Source organism: Bubalus kerabau, chromosome 4 (genome assembly GCF_029407905.1).
Source record: "Bubalus kerabau isolate K-KA32 ecotype Philippines breed swamp buffalo chromosome 4, PCC_UOA_SB_1v2, whole genome shotgun sequence".
Lineage (NCBI taxonomy): Eukaryota > Metazoa > Chordata > Mammalia > Artiodactyla > Bovidae > Bubalus > Bubalus kerabau.
Genome location: NC_073627.1, coordinates 166445817 through 166471990, shown reverse-complemented (window position 1 = coordinate 166471990; position 26174 = coordinate 166445817). Strand labels below are relative to the sequence as shown.

Sequence of the window (26174 nt, the reverse complement as noted above, 5' to 3'; positions counted from 1 at the left end):
GCAATCTTAAAAAAAATGGTACAAATGAACATATTTACAAAACAGAAATAGGGTTATAGATATATAATACAAACTTACGGTTATGGGGGGAAGAGGGGTAGGGATAAAGGGGAGATTGGGATTGACATATACACACTACTATATATAAAGCAGATAACTAATAAAGACCTACTGTATATTATAGGGGATATTCTGTAATATTCTGTAATAACCTATATGGGGAAATAGCCTGAAAAATAATGTATATATGTGTGTGTGTATATATATATATCTGAACCACTTTGCTATACACCTGAAATTAATACAACATTATAATTCAACTATACTCCAATATAAATTTTTAAAAACACATTAAAAAAAACACAGTAGTAAGACTGACAGTATATAAACCTTTCTTTCATGTTTAGGCTAAATTCTCAGACATGAAATCAAGTGTCAAAGTCAAATGATATACAGGTTTTATATTACAGTTCCAATATATTTCTAAGTTGGCTTCTAAAATGTTCATACTGGTACATGATCAGTACTTTCTGGACCCAGAAATTGGTGGGTATCTGACCAACTTCTTAATGGGTCAGAAGACCTATGGAGGGACATTCACTTTTTTTCTTTGGAGATGAGAAGCAATTTATCACCTTGTTTCCCAAAAGGGCCACAACAGAGGGAGAAAGAGAGCAAGGCTGAGTATGCGTTCTAGAACCTGGCTCCCTGGAGCCTTCTGAAGGCAGGAGAAGCCATCCACGCTTTTAAAGGGTAGACTGTTCAAATACATAATCACTCAAGACAGTAAAATTACATGTAGATCCTCATATCCTGTGAAAGTTATTTGTGAATGTCCATGAACCCAAAGTCACCTGTGAGGGCTACTCACTCAGAACTGTGTGGAAACTTGTCTAGTACGGAATTGAGATGAAGTGCCAGTGAGCAGCAAAACCTGTTCCCCTTCACACTGAAGTGGGGACATGGCAAACCCTTCCACGCTCGTGCTGGATACGCAAGCTGCAGCACTTCCTTTGTCTTTTTGTTAGTTGCTTTTTAGCCAGTCAGCAAAGGGTTTTGATCTGTCCTTAGCAGAGGAAAGCATTTCCATACTAATTCTTACTTCTATGAATTCTTCTAAGAATTCGAGTTCTTACTTCTAAGAGGAGTGTTATGTGATTTACAAATATAACCAAGTTGCACATGCATTTTCATACTGTCCTGGGGGACAAACCAGTTTTACAGGAAAGACTGATATAAACTTGCTTGTAAAGGGATGAATAACCCTGGGTGCTCTCATCTTCGGGTTGCCTAGCAGACATCAAGTGGAGGAGATGCTGATGAAGAAAAATCTACTTAACCTTTCCAGAGGCCCCCTCCTAGCGACTTAACACTTGTACATTCAAAAAGAGACACCCGGTCAGGGTGTGCACATTACCTACTGGTGCGTGCTCGTGTTATGGAGAAAGGCCCAGTGAACTTCTTACATCTAGAAGAAGTGACAGCAGAGAACATGGAAAAAGTGCCTCCTACATCAGAAATGCCCATCTCAGTCACCAACTGAGAATACGTAGTTACAAAGATGTAAAAGGACTGACGGCCCAGGCCAGCAAACTTTTCCTGTGAAAGGCCAGTTGAGCAAGTTTTCCTAGGCTTTCTGGACCACATAGCCTGTCACAACTACTCAATTATCCTCTATCTTGAAAGCAGTCACAGACAGTACAGAAATGGATGACCGTGACTGTGTTCCAAGAAAACTGTATTTAGGGACACTGAAATTTGAATTTCATGTAATTTCACATGTCATGAAATATTACTCTCTTGATTTTTGTCAACCATGGAACAACAGACTGGTTCCAAATAGGAAAAGGAGTTCATCAAGGCTGTATATTGTCACCCTGCTTATTTAACTTCTACGCAGAGTACATCATGAGAAATGCTGGACTGGAAGAAACACAAGCTGGAATCAAGATTGCCGGGAGAAATATCAATAACCTCAGATATGCAGATGATACCACCCTTATGGCAGAAAGTGAAGAGGAACTCAAAAGCCTCTTGATGAAAGTGAAAGTGGAGAGTGAAAAAGTTGGCTTAAAGCTCAACATTCAGAAAACGAAGATCATGGAACCTGGTCCCATCACTTCATGGGAAATAGATGGGAAACAGTGGAAACAGTGTCAGACTTTAGTTTTTTGGGCTCCAAAATCACTACAGATGGTGACTGCAGCCATGAAATTAAAAGACGCTTACTCCTTGGAAGGAAAGTTATGACCAACCTAGATAGCATATTGAAAAGCAGAGACATTACTTTGCCAACAAAGGTCCATCTAGTCAAGGCTATGGTTTTTCCTGTGGTCATGTATGGATGTGAGAGTTGGACTGTGAAGAAGGCTGAGCACCCAAGAATTGATGCTTTTGAACTGTGGTGTTGGAGAAGACTCTTGAGAGTCCCTTGGACTGCAAGGAGATCCAACCAGTCCATTCTGAAGGCGATCAGCCCTGGGATTTCTTTGGAAGGAATTATGCTGAAGCTGAAACTCCAGTACTTTGGCCACCTCATGCGAAGAGTTAACTCATTGGAAAAGACTCTGATGCTGGGAGGGATTGGGGGCAGCAGAAGGGGATGACAGAGGATGAGATGGCTGGATGGCATCACTGACTCGATGGATGTGAGTCTGAGTGAACTCCGGGAGTTGGTGATGGACAGGGAGGCCTGGCATGCTGTGATTCATGGGGTCGCAGAGTTGGACATGACTGAGTGACTGATCTGATCTGATTAAAAAATGTCAAAACCATTCTTGGCTGTCAGACCATATAAATAGGCAGTGGTTCCAATTTGGTCCACAGGCCAGCGTTTGCCCACCCCTGACTCAGGCTTTCAGGTGGTTTCCCCAGTGGATCTTCTTTGCCTGTCTCTGAAAGTCAGAATGGGAATGAGGGAAAGGAACCAGTGGGACAAAGGTTCAGCAAAGTGCTGTCTCTATGAATTTTACACGGAGATGGTCAAAGACGCAGGTAAAAGTCATGAATTCTCAACGAGCCTTTCAATCAGAGCTCTTGGAAAAGCTTCTAGAAAAGACATGCAGCCCAGTGTATTAAGGTTCTCTGAAAGATGAGCCATGACACCACATTTGCTGTGCAACTATGCCGCCCTTCTATTTGATAGATACCTTTATCCAGTACTTACCATGATGGTTGTGACTCTTTGTTTAAGCTCATCTCACCTGCTTGCTTATAAACTCTTCCAGGGTAGCAACCATTTCTTATTTAGTTTTATAGGCTCAGTGCAGAGTATAAGGCCAGTCATCTAGTTGACACATAACACATGTTATCTGAATTTACCAGTAACATAAAAACCAGTAACATAAAAACCCATAGGCAATCATAAAGTATAAAGGACTTCATAATATTGTATGCCAAGGTATAAATTTGCTTGCTAATAAAATTGCACATTTTTCTAAAAGATTTTGTTCTAATGCTTACCAAATAATTATATGCTAAAAATTAATCCAGTCATTTTTACATGTATCACTTAACCCTTATGATCATTCTGCAAGCTATGTGTCATCTTCCATATTTGCAGATGAGGAAAACAGAACACAAAACAAGTAAGTGATGGGCCAGGTTTGAACTCACACCTTCAGGTAACACAGCGCCAGCTTTCCCCATTAGAACACAGATCATCTGTTGAAATGCAAAACTGCTTACAAAACATGTAAAAATTATCCACGGGACACTGGCTGAACACAAGAATAAGGGAGAAAAAAGTACCGTGACAATAACGTTCATTCCAAAGTTTCATGGGATGAAGCAGGAAGAATCTTTTGAGAATATTTTCTTCAAAAGTAAAAACCATTTTAAGGAAAAGGACAGTAAGAATAAAGGCTGGTAAAGGATCGGAAGGGTATGGGGCACAGAAGTCAAGGAGAGTACCTACTTTCTTTTGCGATCACCGAGTTAGAACAGAAAACACGCTGTTGCCAGACCTGACTTAGCAAAAGTCCAGACGAAATCAATCATTTCAAGAATCTCAGCACAACCCCAGTCACAAGCACTCAAGAAAGCCACGTGAAAGGCATCATTAAAGTCAAAGAACTTTGTTGTCGGCCAACTGAGCTGCTGCCAATCTCCAGAACTCGAAATCCAGAGGCCAAGATGCTGCTGCTGCCATGTTCTGGTTATTTGGACAAACAGGATACTTAAATTTTCTCATCCGAAAAGTGATTTCACTTATTGATTTATTTAGCAACCAGCTACTGGAGACTTAATTATATGCAGGGCACCATGGTGAGATTTGAGAAGGAAAGAGAGGTAAATATTGTGGTTTCCATTTTAAGAATGTTGCATCCAGTGGCAAGACAGAATCTTGTTAAGAGTTAAGTACAAGCTAAGGCTGTATGAACACGTGCCTGAATAGAGGAAGAAGGAAAGTTCTACGCAAGTTTGGAAGCAGAGGCCATTCATTTTGGCTGGATACTTTATTTTTTATGTATGCACGTAATTATGTTGTCCTCCGCTCATTCCCAATAGCATATTGGACACCGTCCAACCTGGGAAACTCATCTTTCGGTGCATATCTTTTTGTGTTTTATACAGTTAATGAGGTTCTCATGGCAAGTATACTGGGGTGGTTTGCCATTCCCTTTGAACTGTGTTGCTGGGAAAGACTCCTCAGAGTCCCTTGGACAGCAAGGAGATCAAACCAGTCAATATTAAAGGAAATGAACCCTGAATACTCATTGGGAGGACTGAAGCTGAAGCTCCAATATTTTGGTCATCTGATGAGAACAGCTGACTCATTGGAAAAGTCCCTGATGACTGGGAAGATTGAGGGCAGAAGGAGAAGAGGGCATCAGAGGATGAGATAGCTGGATGGCATCACCGAGGCAATGGACAAGAACTTGGGCAAACTTTGGGAGATGGTGAGGGACAGGAAGGTCTGGTGTGCTGCAGTCCATGGGGTCGCAAAGAGTCAGACATGACTGGGAGACTGAACAGCAACAAATGTATGCATTTTTAAGATTTTTTTTTGATGTGTCCCATTTTTAAAGTCTTTCTTGAATTTGTCACAATATGGTTTCTATTGTTTATATTCTGCTTTTTTGGTCATAAGGCATGTGGTATCTTAGCTTAAGGATCAAACCCTTGCATTGGAAGGTCAAATCTTAACCATTGGACCATTAGGGGAAGTCTCACTGGTGGGAGACTTCAGTGGACTGTTGCAAAGGTTACAGGCTAAGAACATCTTCAAATACCTACTTGAGAAATACCACCTATGGTTCTGCCAGGCACATCCTTCTGAAAAATTACCACACCTTTTGCTCATCTACCTCTGATTTTTTTTTGTCTTCCAAAATACATGAAAGAAGCAGGTCTATGGTTGACAAATTCAGAAGCAACTAACACGAGGGAGAGCAGAGATGAAATGACAATCTTTTGGAAAGACTTCAGCTTGCAGGAACCCATGGAGGTGATAAAGTTGGATGCTAAGACTTAGTTCAGAAAGTAAACCCAGTCCAAAAGAGCATGGCTTAAAGTGTATTTTATGATTTGGAGTCGGCGAAGGTTCTTCTTTTATTTCTTCTCATTTCCTTTGCTGGAAACAAATATTTGATGTGACTTTTTTTTTTTTTTTTTGCCATCATGGATTTCACCAGTCCAGAGAGTGAAACAATTTTACCGGAATAAGTAAAACATTGGCGATTCCTCCTAAGCTGAATGTTCTGCTGCTTCCTTCAAAATGACAAAAAGTAAGAGATACGAGTTCCTTAGAGTTCAGCCGCCTGAGGCTCCATTTGTATAAAAAATTAAAAACATTTCAAAGTAAATTCAATTAGTGAATGTGTATTGCCTGAATAGACTATCCTTCTAAATTTAATATAGCTAACATGACAATTTTACGAGCAAACCATGTTAGAGATAATATATTTTTATGTTCCTTAAACTAGCAAAGAGACTTCAGAACCATAAAGAACACTAACAAGGTATTGCAGATACTTAAACTTTCTTCAAAGAAAAATATATGGGTGGTTTTCTAAGTGTGAGAAGTGTGAGGTTTGGCTTTTTTCATGACTTTAAGGTTCCTAGACTGTTACATCTTCATCTTGCACCAGCATCGCTAATAAATGGCATTACTGACATATAATTTCATTCTGTGTGTGCGTAACTGTGTGTGTGAGAGAGGGAGGAACATAAAGAGAGATTGAAAGGATAGAATAGTCCACTTCGAGAAGACCTTGTGAGAGGAAAAAAAAAGGGAGTTGAAGGATGAAAAACTAAAATTCTAAATAGCCTGTACTGTTTACTTTAGATTCCAAGAGATTACAAGTAAGATTCTTTGTTCACTGGTGCAAAGATAAAGATCGAGGAAGACAAGATTCTGTGTCACCTAAAAAATGAAGGTGCTAAAACAAATAAAAAGAAAAAAAATGAAAGTACTCATTGTCACTCCTTTTCTATTTCACCTTCGCATTCTGAGGATAAACACAGCAGTGTAAATCCAGGGCACTTGAGAGTTTGGTTCTTCAATGAAATGGTTTATTTGATTTCAGGGATCCTTTCTGCTGAACTAGTATTCTGTCCAGTCCATGAAATGATACAGTCTGACATCTTCAGAGACATTCCTGAAGTTTACAAGCTTTGCAGGCAGAATTCAGGAGTCCAGTTTTGAATGTCCAGTTCTGTTTAATGAACTCCTGTGACTGAAAATACATCCTATAGTGTCTTTTAGTTTCTTGTATATATTCTCTCCACCACACAAAATCACCTAAAGCTACTTGTGGAAGAATGTAATGAGCAACACACTCAACACATCATTTTACTAGAAAAGCAAGTAAACCTCAGTTTAGAACCAATTGCTACGTCTTATGGCACCCCACTCCAGTACTCTTGCCTGGAAAATCCCATGGATGGAGGAGCCTGGCAGGCTGCAGTCCATGGGGTCGCTAGAGTCGGACATGACTGAGCAACTTCACTCTCACTTTTCACTCTCATGCATTGGAGAAGGAAATGGCAACCCACTCCAGTGTTCTTGCCTGGAGAATTCCAGGGATGGGGGAGCCTGGTGGGCTGCCGTCTATGGGATCGCACAGAGTCGGACACGACTGAAGTGACTTAGAAGCAGCATCAGCTACGTCTTTTGCACATTTTATTTTTGACAATATACACATTCATCTGGATCTCTGCATCTTTATAGATCTATCTGTTCTCAAGATCCACCTTGTAAGAAGACTGCAGAAAATTAACATGTACTGAAGGCTGACCATGTGTCAGCTCGTGGGGAACTTGCATCTTTTAGGTACTGAGGTATAATTACCATAAAATTAACCTATTTCAAATGAACATTTCAATGAGTTTTAGTAAATGCATGCACTGGTACAACCCTGCACCATCTTCTATTACTCTAAGAAGCACCTTCATACCGTCTGCCATCGATCTCTGCTCCAAACCTCCAGTCCCAAACAGCTCTGATCTGCTTTGTCTCCTTAATTCCGCCTTTTATAGAAATCACACATCTAGTATTTTGTGTCTGGCTTTGGGCTTCCCTGGTGGCTCAGATGGTAACGAATCTGCCTGCAATGTGGGAGACCTGGGTTCCTTCCCTGGGTTGGGAAGATCCCCTGGAGAAGGGAATGGCTACCCCCACCAGTATTCTGGCCTGGAAAATCCCATGGACAGAGGAGCCTGGCAGGCTACAGTTCATGGGGGTCGCAAAGAGTCAGACACGACTGAATGACTTTCACTTTGTCTATTTAACGTGATGATTCTGAGATTTAGCCACACTGGTACACGTATCAGTAGCTCATTTTTTTTACTGATCAGTAGTATTCCACTGTCTGGATAGAGCACATTTTGTTTATGCAGCCACTTTAGGTGACAGCAGACTTGCTGGATCAGATGGTAAAGTGTGGGTTTCACTTTTAAACAAATTGATAAAATGCTCCAAAGCAGATGTGCCAGATGACATTCCATTCAGCCATGTGTGAGATTTCCAGTTTCTTCACATCCTCATCAACACTTGGTGCTGTTGGTCTTCTTGGTTTTAGCCATTCTAGTGGACGGGTCTTATTAATGGTGAGTCTTATTAAGTATCTTTTCATGAGCTCATTTGCATATCCTGCATAAAGTGCCTGTTCAGAACTTTTTCTCATTTTTAATTGAACTGTTACTCTTCTTATTACTGAGCTGCGAAAGTTCTTTATATGTTTTGGTTGAAGTCTTTTGTTAGACAGTTATTTTGCAAATATTTACCTCCAATCTGTTGCTTGCCTTTTCATTTGCTTAATGAAGTCTTCTGAAGAGCAACAATTTAATTTTGATGACACCTGATTTATTGATTTTTTAATGATCACAGCTATTATATCTAAGAATTTTTCCCCAAGAGAAATTTGAGTGACATTGTGTTTCTTGTTCAGTTGCTAAGTGGTGTATGATGCTTTGTGACCCCATGGACTACAGCACACCAAGCTTCCTTGTCCTTCATTATCCCCTGAAGTTTGCTCAAATTCATGTCCATTGAGTGACATAAGGGTCAACAATCTCTATTTTCCACATGGAAATCCAACTGTAACAACACTACTTATTGAAAAACTATTGTTTCCTTATTACCTTGGCACCTCTGATGAACATCAACTGTCCACATATATCAAGATTTATTTCTGAACTTTTTCTTCTGCACCACTGATCACAGTAAAAGTTGCAATGAGGAAGGATGAGTCTTCCAATTTTGTTCTTTTTTCATACTGCTTATGCTATTCTAGATCCTTTGCATTTCTATATACATTTTTGTGTGAGTTTATCAATTTCTACCAAAGAAAAAAGCCTACTGAGATTCTGATAGATTACACTGAATCTGTAGATCAGTTTGGGAAGCATTACCAATACTGAGTCTTCTAATCCATGAGTACAGTATATATTACATTAATTTAGTTCTTTTCTCAATAGCATTTGTAGTTTTCAGCATATAGCTTTCACAGTTTTATTCTTAAGCATTTTATTCTTTTTGACATTATAAATGAAATTGATATTAAAATTTCATTTTCAGATTGTCCATTACTAGTGTATAGAAATTTATTATTGATCGTATCCTGCAATTCTGATAAACTCATGAATATTCCAGTATCTTTTTAAATGGACTATTTAGGATTTTCTACCTACAAAGATCACATTGTCTATGAACAAAAACAGTTTTATTTCTTCCTTTCCAATTCTTTGGCTTCAATTTCTCATTCTTACCTTATGGTTCTTGACTTTTGTATCTCAGTCATTAGCAAACTTCTCTTTAGTACACTGTATATTGACACTCTTATAGCCTTTTCAGGAATGCTGAAATCAGACTTCTGTATATCCTTTACACCAAGGAATGACCATTTTTAATTAATGCATAATGTCACTGTCAGTCAAAAATTCACTTTCAGCAGCTGTCTTTGTTTATAAAACAGTGTATGGGTAATTATTTCAAAAATTCAAACTGCATTTTGTATTCATCATTTAGAAAAGAAGGAATCATTAATAAGCACAAGTCTCATATACTTAACAACAACTGAGACAAAGATGAAGATCATTAGGCATGCTGAGAGTGGTGATTCTTTAGCCTCAATTAGGTGCTCATTGGACTTAATAAGCTGGTCAACCATGAGAGAGTAAGATTAAAGAACCAAGCACAGCATAGTGAAAATACAACATATCAAAGCCCATGTCTAAAGTGCAGAGTATAGTCGGTGATTTTATAGTCTATTTTAGGTCTTTAGGAACCATAACTGCCTTTCTGATGGGTGGTTGTTAACCCTGAGCACAGTTCAACTCACAGACAGACTGCGACATGGTTCTCAAAGTGTGGGAGATACCAAGACTTCGTTTAATCTTACAAAATTTCTGAGTAAAGTATGTAAGGCTATGCAATTCCCATTTATAGATCAGGAAACAGATACAGAAATTGAAGTAACTTGCTGAAGCAGTTATAGTTAAGTGGTGAAGACAGAATTCAATCCTAGGTCTGTTTGGCTCCAGAAGTTCTTAACTGGGCTCCTAGTTTCCTGAGTAACCCATTTGCCTGATGCTTATTCTAAAGCCCACACATTCCCACCCGCTTCCATATCTGGTATGGTTTCTAGTCTTGTCTGGAGTTCCCCAGTGACTCACAGCTACTATGCAGCCACTGGGGAAGAATCTACCTTCCAGGTTTGCTCTGTCCCAAAATACTAGTCTGATGGCTTCAACACTACAATAAAAAGACCTGAGGTGGTAACACAAATAAGACACAAGCACACAAATGTAAACAGCTTAGCTTGACATAGATGAGTGACTTTCCTTTCAGTGTGGGGGCAGAAATGCCAAGGAAGTTTGAATATGAAAGGGCATTAAAATTTGGTGTTTTTTTTTTTTTCTGGTATTAAAAGCTTTTAAGTGAGGTAATTCAGGCTTTTCTCTGCTCTCATTTTGGGGAGACACATTAAAAAATGAATGCATTCCAAAGTAGATAAGTTAGGAATAATGCCATTAAACAGTAGGTGGGTGATAAAGCTCAGCCTTCTCTCAACACCCTATAGAAAAATTCTAACCCTTGGGTGTAGATGACTCAGACAGGAATCTTTCTAACTTGGGTTTTTAAGTGCAGAAAAGAGGAACTGTATTTCCAATGACAGCACACAGCAAGAAAAAGGAAACAATACCAAAAGTGCTTCTCATTGTGCCTTAAGTAAACACTCACTAGATGTTTGGGATTTGTTGGTTAATTACAAAACATTTCAACAGGCTCTTTTCATGAAACAAATACTAATCATTCCCCCTGCCCCCCTCCACACACACACACTCCCCGAACTCTGGACAATATACAAAACCAGAAACAATGGTCTTAATCTGTGCTATGCTATCCTCCGAGAAGTGAGGAAGCCACCTGGGATATCTTACCCTCTGATCAGCAGACTTTTGGAAGAGAATTTTTTTCATAAACCCCATATTTTATGTCCTGTACCAATTTGTTCCCTCCCGCAAATATAACACACATTTTACAGTCCTTATAATGCTTAGACATGAATAGCAATGCCCTGGAAAATGTCTGTAGTCAGCAATATATTGGGAAACAACCTACATGACTGAGACACTTGCTGGCAGAGCCATCAGAGAGGAGGGGGCCAGTAACTATGGGTCCACAGCCCGTTGCCTACTTTTGTAAATAAAGTTGTTTTTTTTTAAACACAGCTATGCCCATTCATTGATGTCTTCTCTAGGGCTCCTTTCTTGCTACAAGGGCAGAGTTGAATTGTTGCCACTGAGACCATCTGGCCCGCAAAGCCTAAAATATTTACTACCCAGCCCTTTACAGAAAAAAATTATCAACCTTTGTGATAATACATTTAAAATAATATGGTAAAGTACTCTAGTTAGTGTAAGACAAAAACAAGAAAGGGAAGATACACTCTTTCATAGAAGGGATCGCATATACTCAGAATGAAATAAAACAAAGGAAAGTGGGTACAGAAGAGACCAAAACCATTAAGCAGTTAGATGTGGGGGGTGGCATTATGGATGGTTTTCTTTCCCTCATCTGTGTTCCAATTTTCTAAAATGATCTTACAGTTCATTGATAATGGAATAAACTGAACCTCACTTTAAACATTATTTTAGCACGTGTCTGTCCTGCACAGAGCGGCATAGCTAGATTCGGCCTGGCCCCTCCCAACGCCGTGCCGAGGGTGGGAGCGGGGAGGCCAGGCCCCTACCTTATGCTCATCCCGAAGGTGGCTGTCCAGTTCTTCCGTGTGCTTGGTCTCATAGTAGCAGAGCTGGCATTTGTAAGGTTTCAGTTCATTGTGCTTTTCTATGTGTTGCTGGAGGCTCTCGTCACTGGAGCAGGTGAAGGTACACTTATCACAGCGGAAAACTACTCCCTGCAAGTATTTGGACAGTTTGGATCGGCACACTTCAATGGGGACAACCCGCTCTTCTGTGGAAACAAATTGAATACAAAGATGGGAACTTTTACTGATGGAAAGCAGACGGTCTTTCTGGGGAGTATAAGGGAAAATTCCCCCATCCACTGTTGAAACTTCTCATGGCTGCAGGTCTGTGAACTGCACACACATGCCACTGTCCCTTCTCCCGCCCCCCAAGTCAACAGTCCACTGGGACACGTGGGTGTTTCTAAGGCCAAAAGCTCTGTGTACTTGATATCCAGAATGACCTATAAATAGGAGTGGGCGGGCTGAAAGGTGCTGTGGATTTCTGAATGGAGGTGATTAAAGGAGGAGCCAAGAATAGAAGTTTCACCAACATGAATGATTATCAACAGCAATTATCTTACTTCCCCAGCAAGTGGCATTCAGACTTACACAGATGTCCTTAACCACTCCAGTGTCCTTGCCTGGGAAATGCCATGGACAGAGGCGCCTGGAGGGCTAAATACAGTCTGTGGGGTCATAAAAGAGTTGGACATGACTTAGCAACTAAACAACAACAAAAACAAGATGTCCGTAAGGGGGAAGGAAAATGACATTTTTGGAGCACTTATGTGCCACCACTGTATACCTCCCTGGCAACTGTTAGGCCGAAATTAGTCCCATTTCTACAAAGTAGTAATACAAGGAACTGAGCTTTCAAGTCCGTCTCCAAAGGTCACAGACTCTGTAACTGCCTAAACTGGGACCCCACCCATGTCTGTCTACCGAACTGCAAATCGGTTCTCTCCCATCATTTCCAATTCCATTCCTGTTTCCCCTTCCAAGACGTTCTCAAGGAGACTGTTTGCCTTTTCTTGAAACCAAAAGAATCTCGAAGATCAAATCTGAAAACAAAGAATCCTGGACACTTTCATTCACTGAAACTCCAACCCCAGCTCGGGAAGAGCTCCCGCAGATGAAATGTCTGCAGGCAATCTTCCGGGAGAGGTGGGGTGGGGGTGGCGTGGGAGATGTGGAGGATTTGTGCCTTTTCAGACAAATCTGTAACGTGATTGTCATCAAGGGAGAAAATAAAAGAGAGAGGATTTGGGTGCTTTTCCCGTTAACATACCAAATGCTGTAGGGCTGGAAGTGTGTGTGTGCTTGTTTATTTTGTACTCTCTCACCCTTGTGTTTAACTGCTCAAATTAAATTTCACACCAGTCTGCCCAGAGTATCGGCACACGCGCCAGATATCCATAACTGGGATAAAATTAAAATCTGTGCTATTTATGCAAGGATCAAATATAGCATGTGTTTTCATGCTGTGTCTGGATTTCAGAAGACTCTGAAAGTTTACAAATGGACGCACACAACATACACTTATATTATTTAGAAACAGCAATGTATTATTAAGTCAGGAAGGCGCGCTATATCCTCGGTCACCAGGAGCAACATTCATAGAGCATCAGGATGCTGTGCGCTGAAGTCGCTCGCTCTGGGAGCCCTCCCTCTTGGGCTGGCCTGTGTCTGCCCCTTGGGGAGTTTCTCCCACCCGAAGGCCTGCCTGCCTCTTAACCAGCACATGCTCATTGCAGGGCAGTCCCTGCCTTGGGAGTCCCTGAATGCAGCAATTAATTGGCCAGCGAGAATGTGGGCAGAGGAAGCGTGGAAGGTTGGTGTCTGCACCATACTCCTGGGAGCTCTAATGCATATGTTATTTTCCCTATACAAAGAGTCAGTCGCTTATTTAGAAATATAAATATTTTTAAACCAAAGTCACAGACAGCTAAGAAACACATGATTATAATGGAATCCACACATTTTCTTAGAATAGCAAATGTTGTAACAGTCTTCTAACCATTCAGTTAGTTTCATGGTTTTGTGTAAATGGGAGGAGAAAAAAAATGCTCTGATGTAAACCAATAAGCCTGAAGGAAGCCAGGGCTATGACGGTCATTCTATGCCTCTAACCCAGGACTTCTCAATCACAACGCTACTGATGTTTTGACGCCAGATAATTCTTTCCTCTGGGAGGTTTCCTATGCATTGTAGGATGTATATCAGCACCCCAGGCCCCTGCCCACCAAAGCCAGCAGTGCCCCCTCCTCCCCATCGTGACAAAAGAAGATGCCTCCAGACAGCTGCATCATGAGAAGGCAAGATGGACCCTGGTTCAGACTGCTCCAAGCCAAGTGCCAACTGTTCAGTCCAGCCACCCTGGACATGTAGACATGAGCAGGCTGGTGCCCATGGCAAGAGATGGGGCTCCAGGCTGAAGCCAGGAGACCGGCCCCCACACCCAACACCTCAGGAGGTCATGGGGAAGTGTTGATGTGAACTTTTCTGGCACCTTCTTTGAGACTTGCACCCCCCTCCATTGCTCTGTGTTTGTTCCTGACTTACACAATTTTGCCATTTCTACTGCTTCCCCAGCTCTTTCTTTGGCTCTGGCCTGTCCCACCTGCCCTGGTTCTGTCCACTTCGGTGGAGACAGAGAACAGCTGGAAGTTTCCGCATAACGATGCCTCCAACACCTTGAAGACAGTCATTCAGTTGCTCTCCAGCCTTCCCTTCTTCGCTGTAAATAATCGCTTCTTTCAAACTTGGTTTTTCTTATAGGTCTCCTTTTCAATTCCTTTGGTTAGTTTTCTTTGCAGTTTCCAATTTCACTACGTGTGTATCAGTGCATTTTGCACAAAGACGGGAGCGTTCAGAATAATACCTTGGAGGTGAAATTGTAACACTGAATGGAAACAGCCACTCCCACTTATTAAGGGCTCACTACCTTTCAAGCATGGTTATGTGTTGGACTCTCTTGGCTACTTTTTATTCTCACAACACCCTGCAAAGTCAGTTTTGAGAGTCTTCAGCGGAAACTGAAACCAGCTCAGCTGAGCTACTTCCTCAAAGTCAGTCCTCTAATTCAGCACAAAGTTGTGGCCTGGGAGCCCAGGTCTGCTGACCTTTGCCTGCATGCACCCTCCTCTGTCTCTCCTATAAAGAACTCTCCAGCCACATCCAATCTGTATGCCGTGCACTTCTCAGCCTTTTATTCCTAATAGTTCAAAATCGCAAAAGCTCTCAGTGTCTAAGGCGACCATTTTTATCTGAATTTCTTTCAAGTATCTCCTGGATTTCATAAAAGGTCATTTCCCTGATGACTTATTCTGAAAGGTATGACTTCCTCATTTCCAAACTAAGACATTAACTATAATAACTCCCAAGTCTCTTAGTTATATGGGTTATGGGTGTTAATTTTAGAAAACAAAGTTACCTTTTCCCCACCCCCCTTTCTACAAACATGGCTAACAGGACCAAGATAAAAAAATAAGACAGACTCTGAAAGGCGGGCAAAGGACCGACAGCGTTTTCTGAATGAGGTTATTCATGGCGGAGGCCAGTGAAGGACATGAGCTGGGAGACTGGACTGTTTCCAGGTAGGGCCTGAGCCCTGTCTTGGCTACGGAAGCTCAGCCACTTGGGGCTTTTCCTACAGGGGGCAGTGACAACTGTGAGTCTTTTCTTGACTTCACACCTCTCAAAATTACCTTGGGTAAGAAATCAAGGCCTGAATCACACTCATTGTGACTCAGCTTCCACCACTGACTGCAAAAATATTATGACTTCACCAGTTTTGACTACAAGATAGATCATGTCTTTCATCTGAAGTGAAGTGAAGTGAAGTCGCTCAGTCGTGTCTGACTCTTTGCGACCCCATGGACTGTAGCCTACCAGGTTCCTCCGTCCATGGGATTTTCCAGGCAAGAGTACTGGAGTGGGTTGCCATCAGAGACTCACACTTAAAAGATACTGAGTGCTGCAGGTGGACACAACACTCAAGAGGCTCCAGCCTGCAGCAGCGCCACACTAAAGCACATGTGTGCTAAGGTTCATCAAGAGCCCAGAAGTGTATGCCGGGTGGGAAAATAATCTGTAAAATCGCCACCACTAAGCGGGGGTCGGGGGAGAGGGGGTTACTTCTACTCAAAACAGTGAAAAAAACCACATCACCGTGGAGCCCAAAATCACCAAGTAACAATTCTTCCTGAAAGGCGGCCCACAACACACGTGGGTTTCCTCCCCACAGTGTGCCAGGCTGGGGGTAGCAGGGGGTGGGGGCTGAGGGGTGGGTGAAGTGGGTGGGGATTTGAAAGTCACTCACTCCAACCAACTGAACGCAGATTGCCATGGTAGAAGGCCTAGACCCCCGTTGAGCCAAACCAAAGATCTATCTGTTACTCTAACTCACAAACCAGTGACAAACGCTGAGGACCAGAAAGCCACCATCCCCAAATATAACCATAAACTGACACATGTAAACAAACATAAGCACACAGTTCCTGTAAAAAGTTTTGGCAGTAGCCAAGCTACTCTCAAGCCAGACAAGAGCTGGGAACTGTACCTTTAACAGGAAGAAGTATGTGATGGGGATGAAGGGAACATGTAATTTCACTGAGTAAGATGAAAGACTGTCAGGCTCACTGTAGTGTTTTTTACCCCCCCTCAAGAAAAAATGATACTGATCAGATAAATTAGGGGAGATTAGTTTTGTTCCAAAAACATACCCACCTGCAGGGTTCAGTTATATTTAGCATTTACGTGTGTACTGAGGTTACAGGCTGCAAAAAAGAAACTTTAAGTTTATAAGCCAACTGGAGACCAATCTCAGTGATTACACAGCTCTGTAATTATAAACATTTGATGAAACTGTTTCATGCCTGTAATTCAGTGTTCGCCCAATTTCTCAGGTTTGCTATAGGTATATAAAGGACATCCAGGCCAAGCAACACATGAGGCATTCATTGTGCTTCCAATGGTTGTAAGAACTGAGTAGAAATGTACTCTGGCTTCCCTGATGGCTCAGACGGTAAGCAATCTGCCTACAATGCAGGAAACCTGGGTTCGATCCCTGGGCCAGGAAGATCTGCTAGAGAAGGAAATGGCAACCCGCTCTTGCCTGCAGAGACCCCATGGACAGAGGGGCCTGGTGGGCTACAGTCCATGGGGTTGCAAAGAGTTGGACATGACTAAGCAACCAAAAACATTCATGTACTCTGAAACTATTTCTTCCCTTGTTCACTGTCTCTCTTCCTACTAAAGTTCACACTCCTTCAGTGCCCAAACCTTGCCCGACTCTTCCTGGCAGTACCCCTAGAGCTTAAAGCAATGCTAGCATGTGGTGTGTGTTCAATAAACATTTGTAACATGAATGAAAACCCATCTAACATCATACCACTTTCTCCTTGAACCAGAAGTCTCGGGGCTTAATTTTTCCCTGGTTACACTGGTCCCATCATGGTGAACCTCATCAAATGTTGATCTGACCTAAGTTCATGGTTCCTCAAAGAGATGGGTCTATAATCCTTGGCTTTAGTCTCTGCTAAATTAGAACTCACCAGGTATCTCATCAGTACCCCAGCTTCCCAACTGTCTACAGAGTAGCATTCTACTCCTGCGATGGGATCCAAGCCCTCTTTCATTTGGCCAGAATATACCTTTCTAGCCTTGCCTCCTAGTACCTTCTAATTTCACTCTGTAAACACATCTTCCCTCTACTCACCTAGGTGGTTTGTTAAAATTTTCCTTACCCCCTGCAATGAGTCAAATGGAGTCCCCAGAAATTTGTGTCCACCTGGCTCCTCAGAATGTAACCTTATTGAGACCTGAGGTCTTCGCATGTTAGTGAAGATAAGGTCGTATGGGATTGGGGTGTGCCCTAAAGTTAGGGTAAGAAGAAGAGAGAACAGAGACACACACACACACACACACCCCCCAGAAGAAGGCCATGTGCAGAGGGAGGGAGAGACTGGAGTGATATGGCTACAAGGCAAGGGATGCCAAGCAAAGTCGGGAGCCAGGAGAACCTGGGAAGAATCTAGGAAGGATTCTCCCCTAGAGTCTTCAGGGGGAACACAGCCCTACGAACAACTGCATTTCAGACTTCTAGGCTCCAAAACGGGAAAAGAATCCATTTCTGTTAAGTCCCCTACATAATGAATACATCCACCTCAAGTCCTCTCTGACTGCTGAAATCTTATCATGGATCAGTTTGAAAGCCACCCCCCCCCCCCACCACCACCTTTTTATACTCCAAACAGAAATACATCTGCCACTGTCAATCTCCTAGGTACTTATCACTCACTATCTTAAACATACTTATGCACACACTTCATCTTCTTGAGGAAGGCAGACTGGCTCTCAGGTACCCCATCTTAACCCAAAGAACCCAGCATGGTACAGCAAGGAACAAGCAAATAATACATGTCTACTGAATGCACGGACCAACAGAATGCTCTCTTTTGTAGCAGCCAATGTGATTTCTCATTCAGATTACCCAGGAGTGGAATGAATTCCTTTTCCTTCCTCCCCATTTAAATACAGCAATTTGTCTGGACAAAAAGCTAAGGAGACTGTATTCCTGCAAACAGCAGCTTATTCTCAGGGCCAGTTCAGAAGTTGTTTTTCTTGCCATTCATTCCAAGTATTTTAATTAACCAAAGTCTCAGAAAGATCTCTTACTGCAGGCCCCAGAGACCAAAGATGTTTATTCATCCACAGAGTAAGGACAGGTGCAGAGAGAGCCACGTCTTGTTACTCTGAGATCAGCCCCAACTCAAAACTGCCAGGCAGACACCCACCAACCCTGTCTTCCTTGTCAAGACTAGCTCCCACTGAGCTGCCATCTTGATTGAGATGGACCCCAAAGCCAGGCCAGGACGCAGATGGCAGATATGCTATCCCAAAGTGCCCTGCCTCCCTGTGGCTCAGGGGTCCCCGTCTCTGACCCCCAACCTTCAGACGACTCTATCCCCAGACCCAGATACCACAGCCACTGGAATGCTCAACGGGGTGACGCCAACCACCTTCCCAAGGGTGAGACAGTGATACTTGGTGGGTAAAGGCGGGGACTGGGGGTGACGCAGGCCTGGGATCAGATCCCAGCTGGGTCGCTTATTAGTCATTTGACCTGGGTAAGATGCTCAATCTTTCTGAACCTGTTTTCTCCCTTGTTATCAGGGATAAGAGTTAACACCCACCACTTAGGGTTTTGTGACAATTCCATGAAATGACTCACTGGAAAGTACTTAGCACAGTACTTGCTACCTAGAAAGTCCTCAGTAACTATTGCTGCTGCTGTGGGTGTTGTCATTATTACAACAACCCTCAAATACTCATGTTCATATCAGATTGTGCACTTTCTGACCCCAGTGAGGACAAACTCTACATATGCTGATGCTTCTTCTAATATAAATTATCTCTGTAAATAAACAGAAAAGACTGTAAATAACCAGTGACAGGCAATACGATGGATGGATCATGGGATCAGAAACCTGAGTTGACACACAGCTTCCCTGCTCACCGGCTGGGTGACTCTGCTGGAACTACTTCTACCCTCAAGGGTCCAGCGAGGGGGCTGGGGGGAGTTCACCACTGTTTTCAGGCTGGGGGCAGCATGCACTAATTCACACGGCCGCCCCTCAGGAGAACCCCCTGGAGAAACTCCTTTCAGGTTCCAGCACCTCAGATTCTTGAACATGCAAAAGTCTAATGAACACCCAAAATCAAATTGATTCTGTTGCTGTCTCCCCCACAGAGGGCTGGAGTCCCAGGCTGAGACAGTAGCCCGCTGCTAACAAGCGCACGGTATCTTGCGGCAAACACCAAAACTCTAGGTGAGTGTTCTCATACTTTCACATGAACTTTCAACTACTTTTCCCTTATTCTGCAATTGCCCCAATCTCCTCTCTTGTTTTTAACCCTACAGTTCTGCACAACTATCTTTAACATATCTTCAATTCTTTGTGAAATGACCCTAACTGCTAAGTCACTTCAGCCATGTCGGACTCTGTGCGATCCCATAGACGGCAGCCCACCAGGCTCCCCCGTCCCTGGGATTCTCCAGGCAAGAACACTGGAGTGGGTTGCCATTTCCTTCTCCAATGCAGGAAAGTGAAAAGTGAAAATGAAGTTGCTCAGTCGTGTCCAACTCTTAGCGACCCCATGGACTACAGCCTACCAGGCTCCTCCGTCCATGGGATTTTCCAGGCAAGAGTACTGGAGTGGGGTGCCATTGCCTTCTCCGAAATGACCCTAAAACACTACACTAAAACAAAGAAAAAATAGTTTTTGCCAGCTTCAAGCCTCACATACATAAAACAGGACTACAGGTCAAAGTATCATCCTCCCAGCGTGGGTGGATGATGTGGTGACCTTGTGTGAGACGCACTGGGCCAGGTGTGGCGTGCCCCAGGCACTAAGTGTTTCTCTCTGCCTTCTCGTTTCCTGGACTCTCAGCTCAGGGAAGGAAAGTCAGCGAGCTTGCATTAGGCATCAAGACTCTGATCCCAGCAGGCATGTGTGCATGTAAGTCTCTGCAGTCACGTCCAATTCTTTGTGACCCCACAGACTGTAGCCCACCAGGCTTCTTTGTCCCTGGGATTCTCCAGGCAAGAATATTGGAGTGGGTTGCCATGCCCCCCTCCAGGGGATCTTTCTGGCCCAGGAATCAAACTTGAGTCTCCTGCATCTCCTGCATTGGCTGACAGGTTCTTTATCACTGGTGCCACCTGGGAAGCTTGATCCCAGCAGGCAGCAAATGGAAACGAGACTCCACCAATGAGGTGGGGTCTTACCGCTCCTGTCTGCTCCACAGTAGCATGACTCATGGCCTCGGTCCAAGCAATGGAGGACATGGAGCCACTGACACATACATGGGCCCAGGGACCAAAAGCCAGTGACTGAGGCAGCATACCACGAGGGATCCCAGGAGTTCCTGCCTAAACGTTCCTGCACGGCTTGCAGGCGGACGTCCTCACCAGCAGGCATCTCACGTCTCGAGTCTGCCTGGGGAGAAGGGAGACCTAAGGGTGCTGAAGGTTGATCTTCCGTGGGGTCTGCAGCAGACGTGGGTGACATGTCACAAAATGCACCAGCCAAAGGCAGTGGCTCTGGGGAAATGCTGCAAACACGGGAAATGCCCCCTGAATACCCAGCATTTCAGAGTAACATCTCCACAGGGCAGCAGAAGACACTTAATGCATTTGAGTCTCAGGTGGCAAATACTGAAAAGCATTCCCAGGTTGGAGGCAAAGGAAGGAAGATAGGAAGGAAGATAGGCAGGAAGAGGAAGCAAGGGAGGGAGGGAGGAAGGAAGCCGAGACAGAAAGGTCAGTAGGTGGAAATAGTAACAGGTATTCTAGTCATCTTTTTCCATCCACCTCTGGTTGGAATCTCTTCCGGACAAAGTATAGTTGTTGCATATTTTTCCTTCCAATGCAGAGGGCACATGTTGTTTAATGGTATTTTGATTGGCCAGCAGTAAACTCAGTTCAAAGAAAAAACCGAAAAGAAATATCCCAATATATCACTAAAAGAAGTATCCCAATATACCAAAGGAACCAGCGTTTACAAACACCCAAGATGCATCCACATGGAACACACTAGACACTCAACATGCCACCTCAGAGGCATGGTCATCACCTCTTTACGGAGAAGAGGTAAAACACAAGAGGCTTTAAAAAACAGAATTTAAACCCACAGTCTACGGCATTTAACATGTATCAGGCTGGGATTTCCTGGCAGTCCAGTGGTTACAACTCTGCCCTTCCAATGCAGGGGATGTGGGTTTAGCCTCTGGCTGGGAAACTAAGATGCCACATGCTGTGTGGCACAAAATATTAAAAAAAATAAAAATTAACATCTATCAGGCTACTTTTAGTTTTAAGAGTTTTCTCCATCCACTTCAAGGGAAACCCCACATTCTGCTTTGGAGATCATCATTTTGGTCTTCCTTCAAAGAACTGCTTACAACTACAGGGCTCTTCACCTTTCACCGTGAGTTCAGCCACCCACGCTGCTTCTCATTCCCTCCCTCCTTAGCAAGGTCATGAGAGCAGAAGACCCGGGATACAAAATCGCTCTCTCACGGGGAAGCCCCGCAGAAGTGTTCACTGCGGACTCCATCACCTTTGCCTCCCTCCAGGTGGAGGAAATCCTCTCAGCAGAAAGATGCTCTTACCCTGTTGGCTGTCACTGGGGTGACCGCTGTGATTTCTTTTGGGGAGATAAGGGGAGGAACAAGGGACTGGGGAAAAGGTGTTGCTGCCACCTTGAGACAGCTTCCCTCTAATGCCACCCGAGCCACCCTCCCCCTACCCCTTGCATCCCAAGAAAACCAAGCTCAGAAGGTTACCTCGGTGCAGCACAATGTGGTCGATCATGTTGCGTTTGTATTTGGTGTGATAGAGGCAGAGAGGACAGCGGAGATCTTTGGGGCCCTCCTCGGGGACCGCCGAATGCCCGGCTTCCACGTGCATAGTAAAAGCAGATCTGGGAGGGAGCGGGGAGAGAGGCGATGAGTGGGACCCAAAAGCATCACATTCACACCCCTTGCCGGCAGTCCTATGGAGACACCCTGCTGCGGGGGTGGGTTACCCAAAACTGTAGTGGTTCATTGTGCTTGCTGAGCACAAGTTCCTCAGTTATTCGGGCAATGACTGAACACTCTTCTGCAGTGCTAAACTTCTTTGGGGGAAATTTTGCTACTTGGCTGGGCTCAGGGCAAGTTTGAAAAAAAAAAAAAAAAAAAAGAAATAGACTCCCCATTTTATTTTTGAAAATGAGCAGTTGCCTGTTAAAAATATAAAACAAAATCCCTACGAGAATGGATTTCTCATCATGCTCGGAAGGAGAAGCTGGGATGATTCATCAGCTGCCTCGGTGACTCTTCCCAGGGAAGGAGGGAGGGCGGGCTGGTTGGGAAAGCAGGAAGGTCAATGACCACGTAAAGACGCTCAGAGCTGTTGTACCAGCTCAAACGTGGAGGGTATCACTGCCTCCCTCGCTCCATCCTTTTTAAAACTTCAAATTTTACAAAGCCTTAAATGTCTCATAAAAATGGATGAAACCCAAAGTTTAATGGGCAAGGTCCTCTTCTTGTTAACCCGAGTGCCTCTCTCTGGGGAAACATGTACACCTGTCAATGGGCCCTTGTTATCTGAGTCCTTCTCGACTTCTCTCAGTTCTAAGGTCACATACATATTTATCTATAAAACAACTGAACCACATTAACAGTCAGAGATGTTACACATTTTCCATCAAATCCCAGTGACTAAGATGTTGCTGGAAAAGAGACTTGTTTTTCTATCAATTCAAGTTTGGAGGGGTTATGAAGCCCATCCTCGCCAGCCTCTCCTTGTGGAGGATGTATTGAAATACTGGAGAGACCTAAAGCCCAGGCCCTGACTGCAACAGGAGCAGATAATAATAGCTTCATACCTGTAATACAGCATCTAATCTCATTATAATAGCTTTCTATGATACAATAACATTTTGCATTTCCTTTGTGTTTCCTTTGTGCCAAGCAGTATGCTAAGCACTTTATAGCTTCATTTATTATTATTTTACTCCTCACAAGAGCCCTATGAGGTATGTACTATTATTATCTTTATTTTACAGATATGGAACCAGAGACACAGACAGGTTTAGTAACTTGTCCAAAGTCACACCATCAGTAAGTGGCAAAGCTGGGGTTCAAACCCAGGCAGTCAGGCTCCATATTCTATACTAGTAACTATGACCCTAAGTGGAATCTCCCAGGATGAGATGAAATCACAGGAGCCTAGATTAAATGAGAGGAAGCACTCCAATCTTTGTTATACTCAGGAGCAAAAATGACTGTGGATTATCTTTTTCTATGTGGGGACAATCTTTCTGTGATTGTTCAAATTTAGTCTTCCCAGTGTGAAGTCTTGGTTCTCTTTCAATAATATGATCTTAAGAAATAAGAATTCTTTACAAGGGTAGCAGACTGTCTCTATCACTGGATGTTCTCTCTTGACTTTGACTTTGCTTCTGAGAAGACTGGTTTTCCCAAAGACAAAATAAAAAGTGGGGAGGTGGAGGGCATAGATTTCCAAATGGGAAAATACTCACTGCTTCACGCACTGGGTCAGGGAAATCCTTTACACTTCTTGGGCACCCATTTGCTCTGGTTTTTAAACTCATTTGTTCTCATATAGCTCTTCATCCCTTCCCCAAACCTAAAAGCAGTGTCTGGAACTAGCCTCTTTTTGTGAAGACTGGACCCCACCTGTTCATCATCCCTTGGGCAGGGCCTCCCTTGAGCTCCAGACAGAGGAGTGTAAGGGAAGAGTGTAGTGAGGGGTGGAGCAGGCGCAGCCACCTTGTTTCTCAAGGCTGTTCTTCGCATCACTTACTTAAAGCCTGTGTAAAAGGAGCAGTCTTTGCACTTGAAGAGCTTCTTCCCACCATGCTTGTCCCTGTAATGGCGCCTGATGCTCTGGATATAGCCAGAGGAGAATTCACAGAATTCGCAGTGAAGAATGGCTTCCGTTTTCTGCTCAGCGCCCCCCGCGGCCCCAGAAAGAGGCACGGGGCTCACACGGCTGTTGTTTCTCGCCAGAGCAGCGGACTGATAGTGGTTCAACTGCTGCTGAACATCTGGAGGCTCAGAGTAGGATGAGTCTGTGGACAGACAGGGGAAAATGACGCCAGACACAGAGAACACAGTGGCGGTCTGACACTTGAAAACCCCTGAAAGAAGTTTCGAGTACTTTTCTCTTAAGGGGGCTGACTGATCCCAGCTTTCATCTTCATTTACATTCTACAACGCATCTCTGGGGAAAGGCAGGAAGGGAGGAAGCGTCACTTCTTTTAACCTGACTTTGAGGGTTCATGGCATTTAAAAATAAAATTCTGAGGTTAAAGGTTTCAAAGTGAAGGAAGAAAGTAAACTGTTTTTTAAAGGAAATTGCAGTGTGGCAACAGGCTGCCACAGAATACCCGTCCCTGTAGGCGAGATAAATGAACCCACATAATGTACACAGGCATCCTCACGAGAAAGCAAAGCAGGAGATGCAGTATCTCCAACTTTGCAGAACAGAATTATTCAACCCAACCGGAAAAAAAGAAAAAAAAAAGGGTCTTCAACAGAAATGCTCAAGCACATGGCACTCACAAATATAAAAATGTTTTATGCCTTTGCTGTCAAGCGATTTAACTTTTAAAATATAAAAATCCAATAGTGTTCTCCAGGAATGGATGTTTAAAGCTTAGTCAGCATTAAGATGGAGATTTATTCATAAATCCCATTAAAATGAAATTCCAAACAAGTCTCCCTGAAAGGTATTTGAAAGTTTTGCAATTCGGAGGAAAATGTCGGAAGCGACAGGCACAAATCTTAAGCCTGTGAAGCTCTGCTGGCATGCGGTGGGGAAATCTGATGTAAAAGGTAGGTGAGAAAAATCTCAGTTTCCTCTTTAAATAATTTTTTTTTTAAGTTTTAGAAAGAGAAAGAAAGTGAAAAATAAAAGGTCTTCAACCTTTCCCCAGCACACCGGTCTGAATGTTGAAGTCAGGAATTCACCAGCATCGTCATCAACATTGTCCCGTATAACCTATGGCTACCCATGAATGACACAGATGGGCCATGTGAATCCCATACAGATGAATTTCAGTGTAACTTTCCTTGAAAAGGAAACAAAGGGCTCTTTTCTTAACGCTTTTCAAAAAAGCAGGGGTGAAATGGGACAGAAACTGTACCAGCCTCCTCCTGATTTGATGGACACTTAATTTTCCAAAGTGTGACTCCCCCAGGTGGGACACGTGGGGGCTCTGTAAAAACCCACATTTGATGAAACTGGTACCATCCATCCCGTCGGCCTCTTTGAAAGGAAAAACAATGACAGCAGCTTCCTGTACTGTGGGGCCACCTCCTGTCTTCAAAACACTAAAATACCTCCCCTTCTTGTTTTCTCCTCCCCCTCCTCAATTTGTATTCCTCAGGATTGAGGAAAAGAAAAAAAAAAAAAAAAACCCTTTGGAAATTGTAAACAAACCTGCCATATACACACTCAAATAAAACAAAAGGAAACTTGAACAATATCTCCAAGCCTCCATGGGTTCATTACCAGGTGTAAACCGAAGACAAAGGAAGAAAGAAATGACACAACTGAATTCATTTCACCCGATTCTTTTTATCTCCTTTTTCTTTATTCCTCGACCCTAGCTGATGAACCCACTCAGGATCAGAATAATGCAATTGTCAACTTCTCTTTCTTTCCCTCAATAGCAGGTTTGTTTACCATTTCATGGATTGTTTGAGATGTTTTCTATTTAAGCTCTCAACACTAGTTTCTGTTTAAGACACACGCACAGTGAAGCAAAAGGCACTCTCTGCCCACCTCTCTTGTTAACAGGAATGTGAGCTCCTGGGTAAGCACCACCACCCCAGGACCCTGGTCAGCCCTAACCTCTGGGCAGCACTGGTTCTGGCTTGCCCTCAGTTCTGTAGGA

General features: G+C 43.3%; 1 protein-coding gene across 5 annotated transcripts in view; it reads right to left on the bottom strand.

Moving 5' to 3' along the window:
• ZNF462 (zinc finger protein 462) overlaps window positions 1-26174 on the bottom strand; it is a 153775-nt gene that overhangs the window by 19636 nt on the left and 107965 nt on the right. For all 5 annotated transcript variants that reach the window (XM_055579235.1, XM_055579234.1, XM_055579233.1 and 2 more), the window contains 3 exons: window positions 24077-24344; window positions 22051-22187; window positions 11700-11923 (listed from right to left, as the gene is read on the bottom strand). In XM_055579235.1, the coding sequence (XP_055435210.1) occupies window positions 11700-11923; window positions 22051-22187; window positions 24077-24344 (629 nt within the window). The remainder of the gene's footprint in view (window positions 1-11699; window positions 11924-22050; window positions 22188-24076; window positions 24345-26174) is intronic.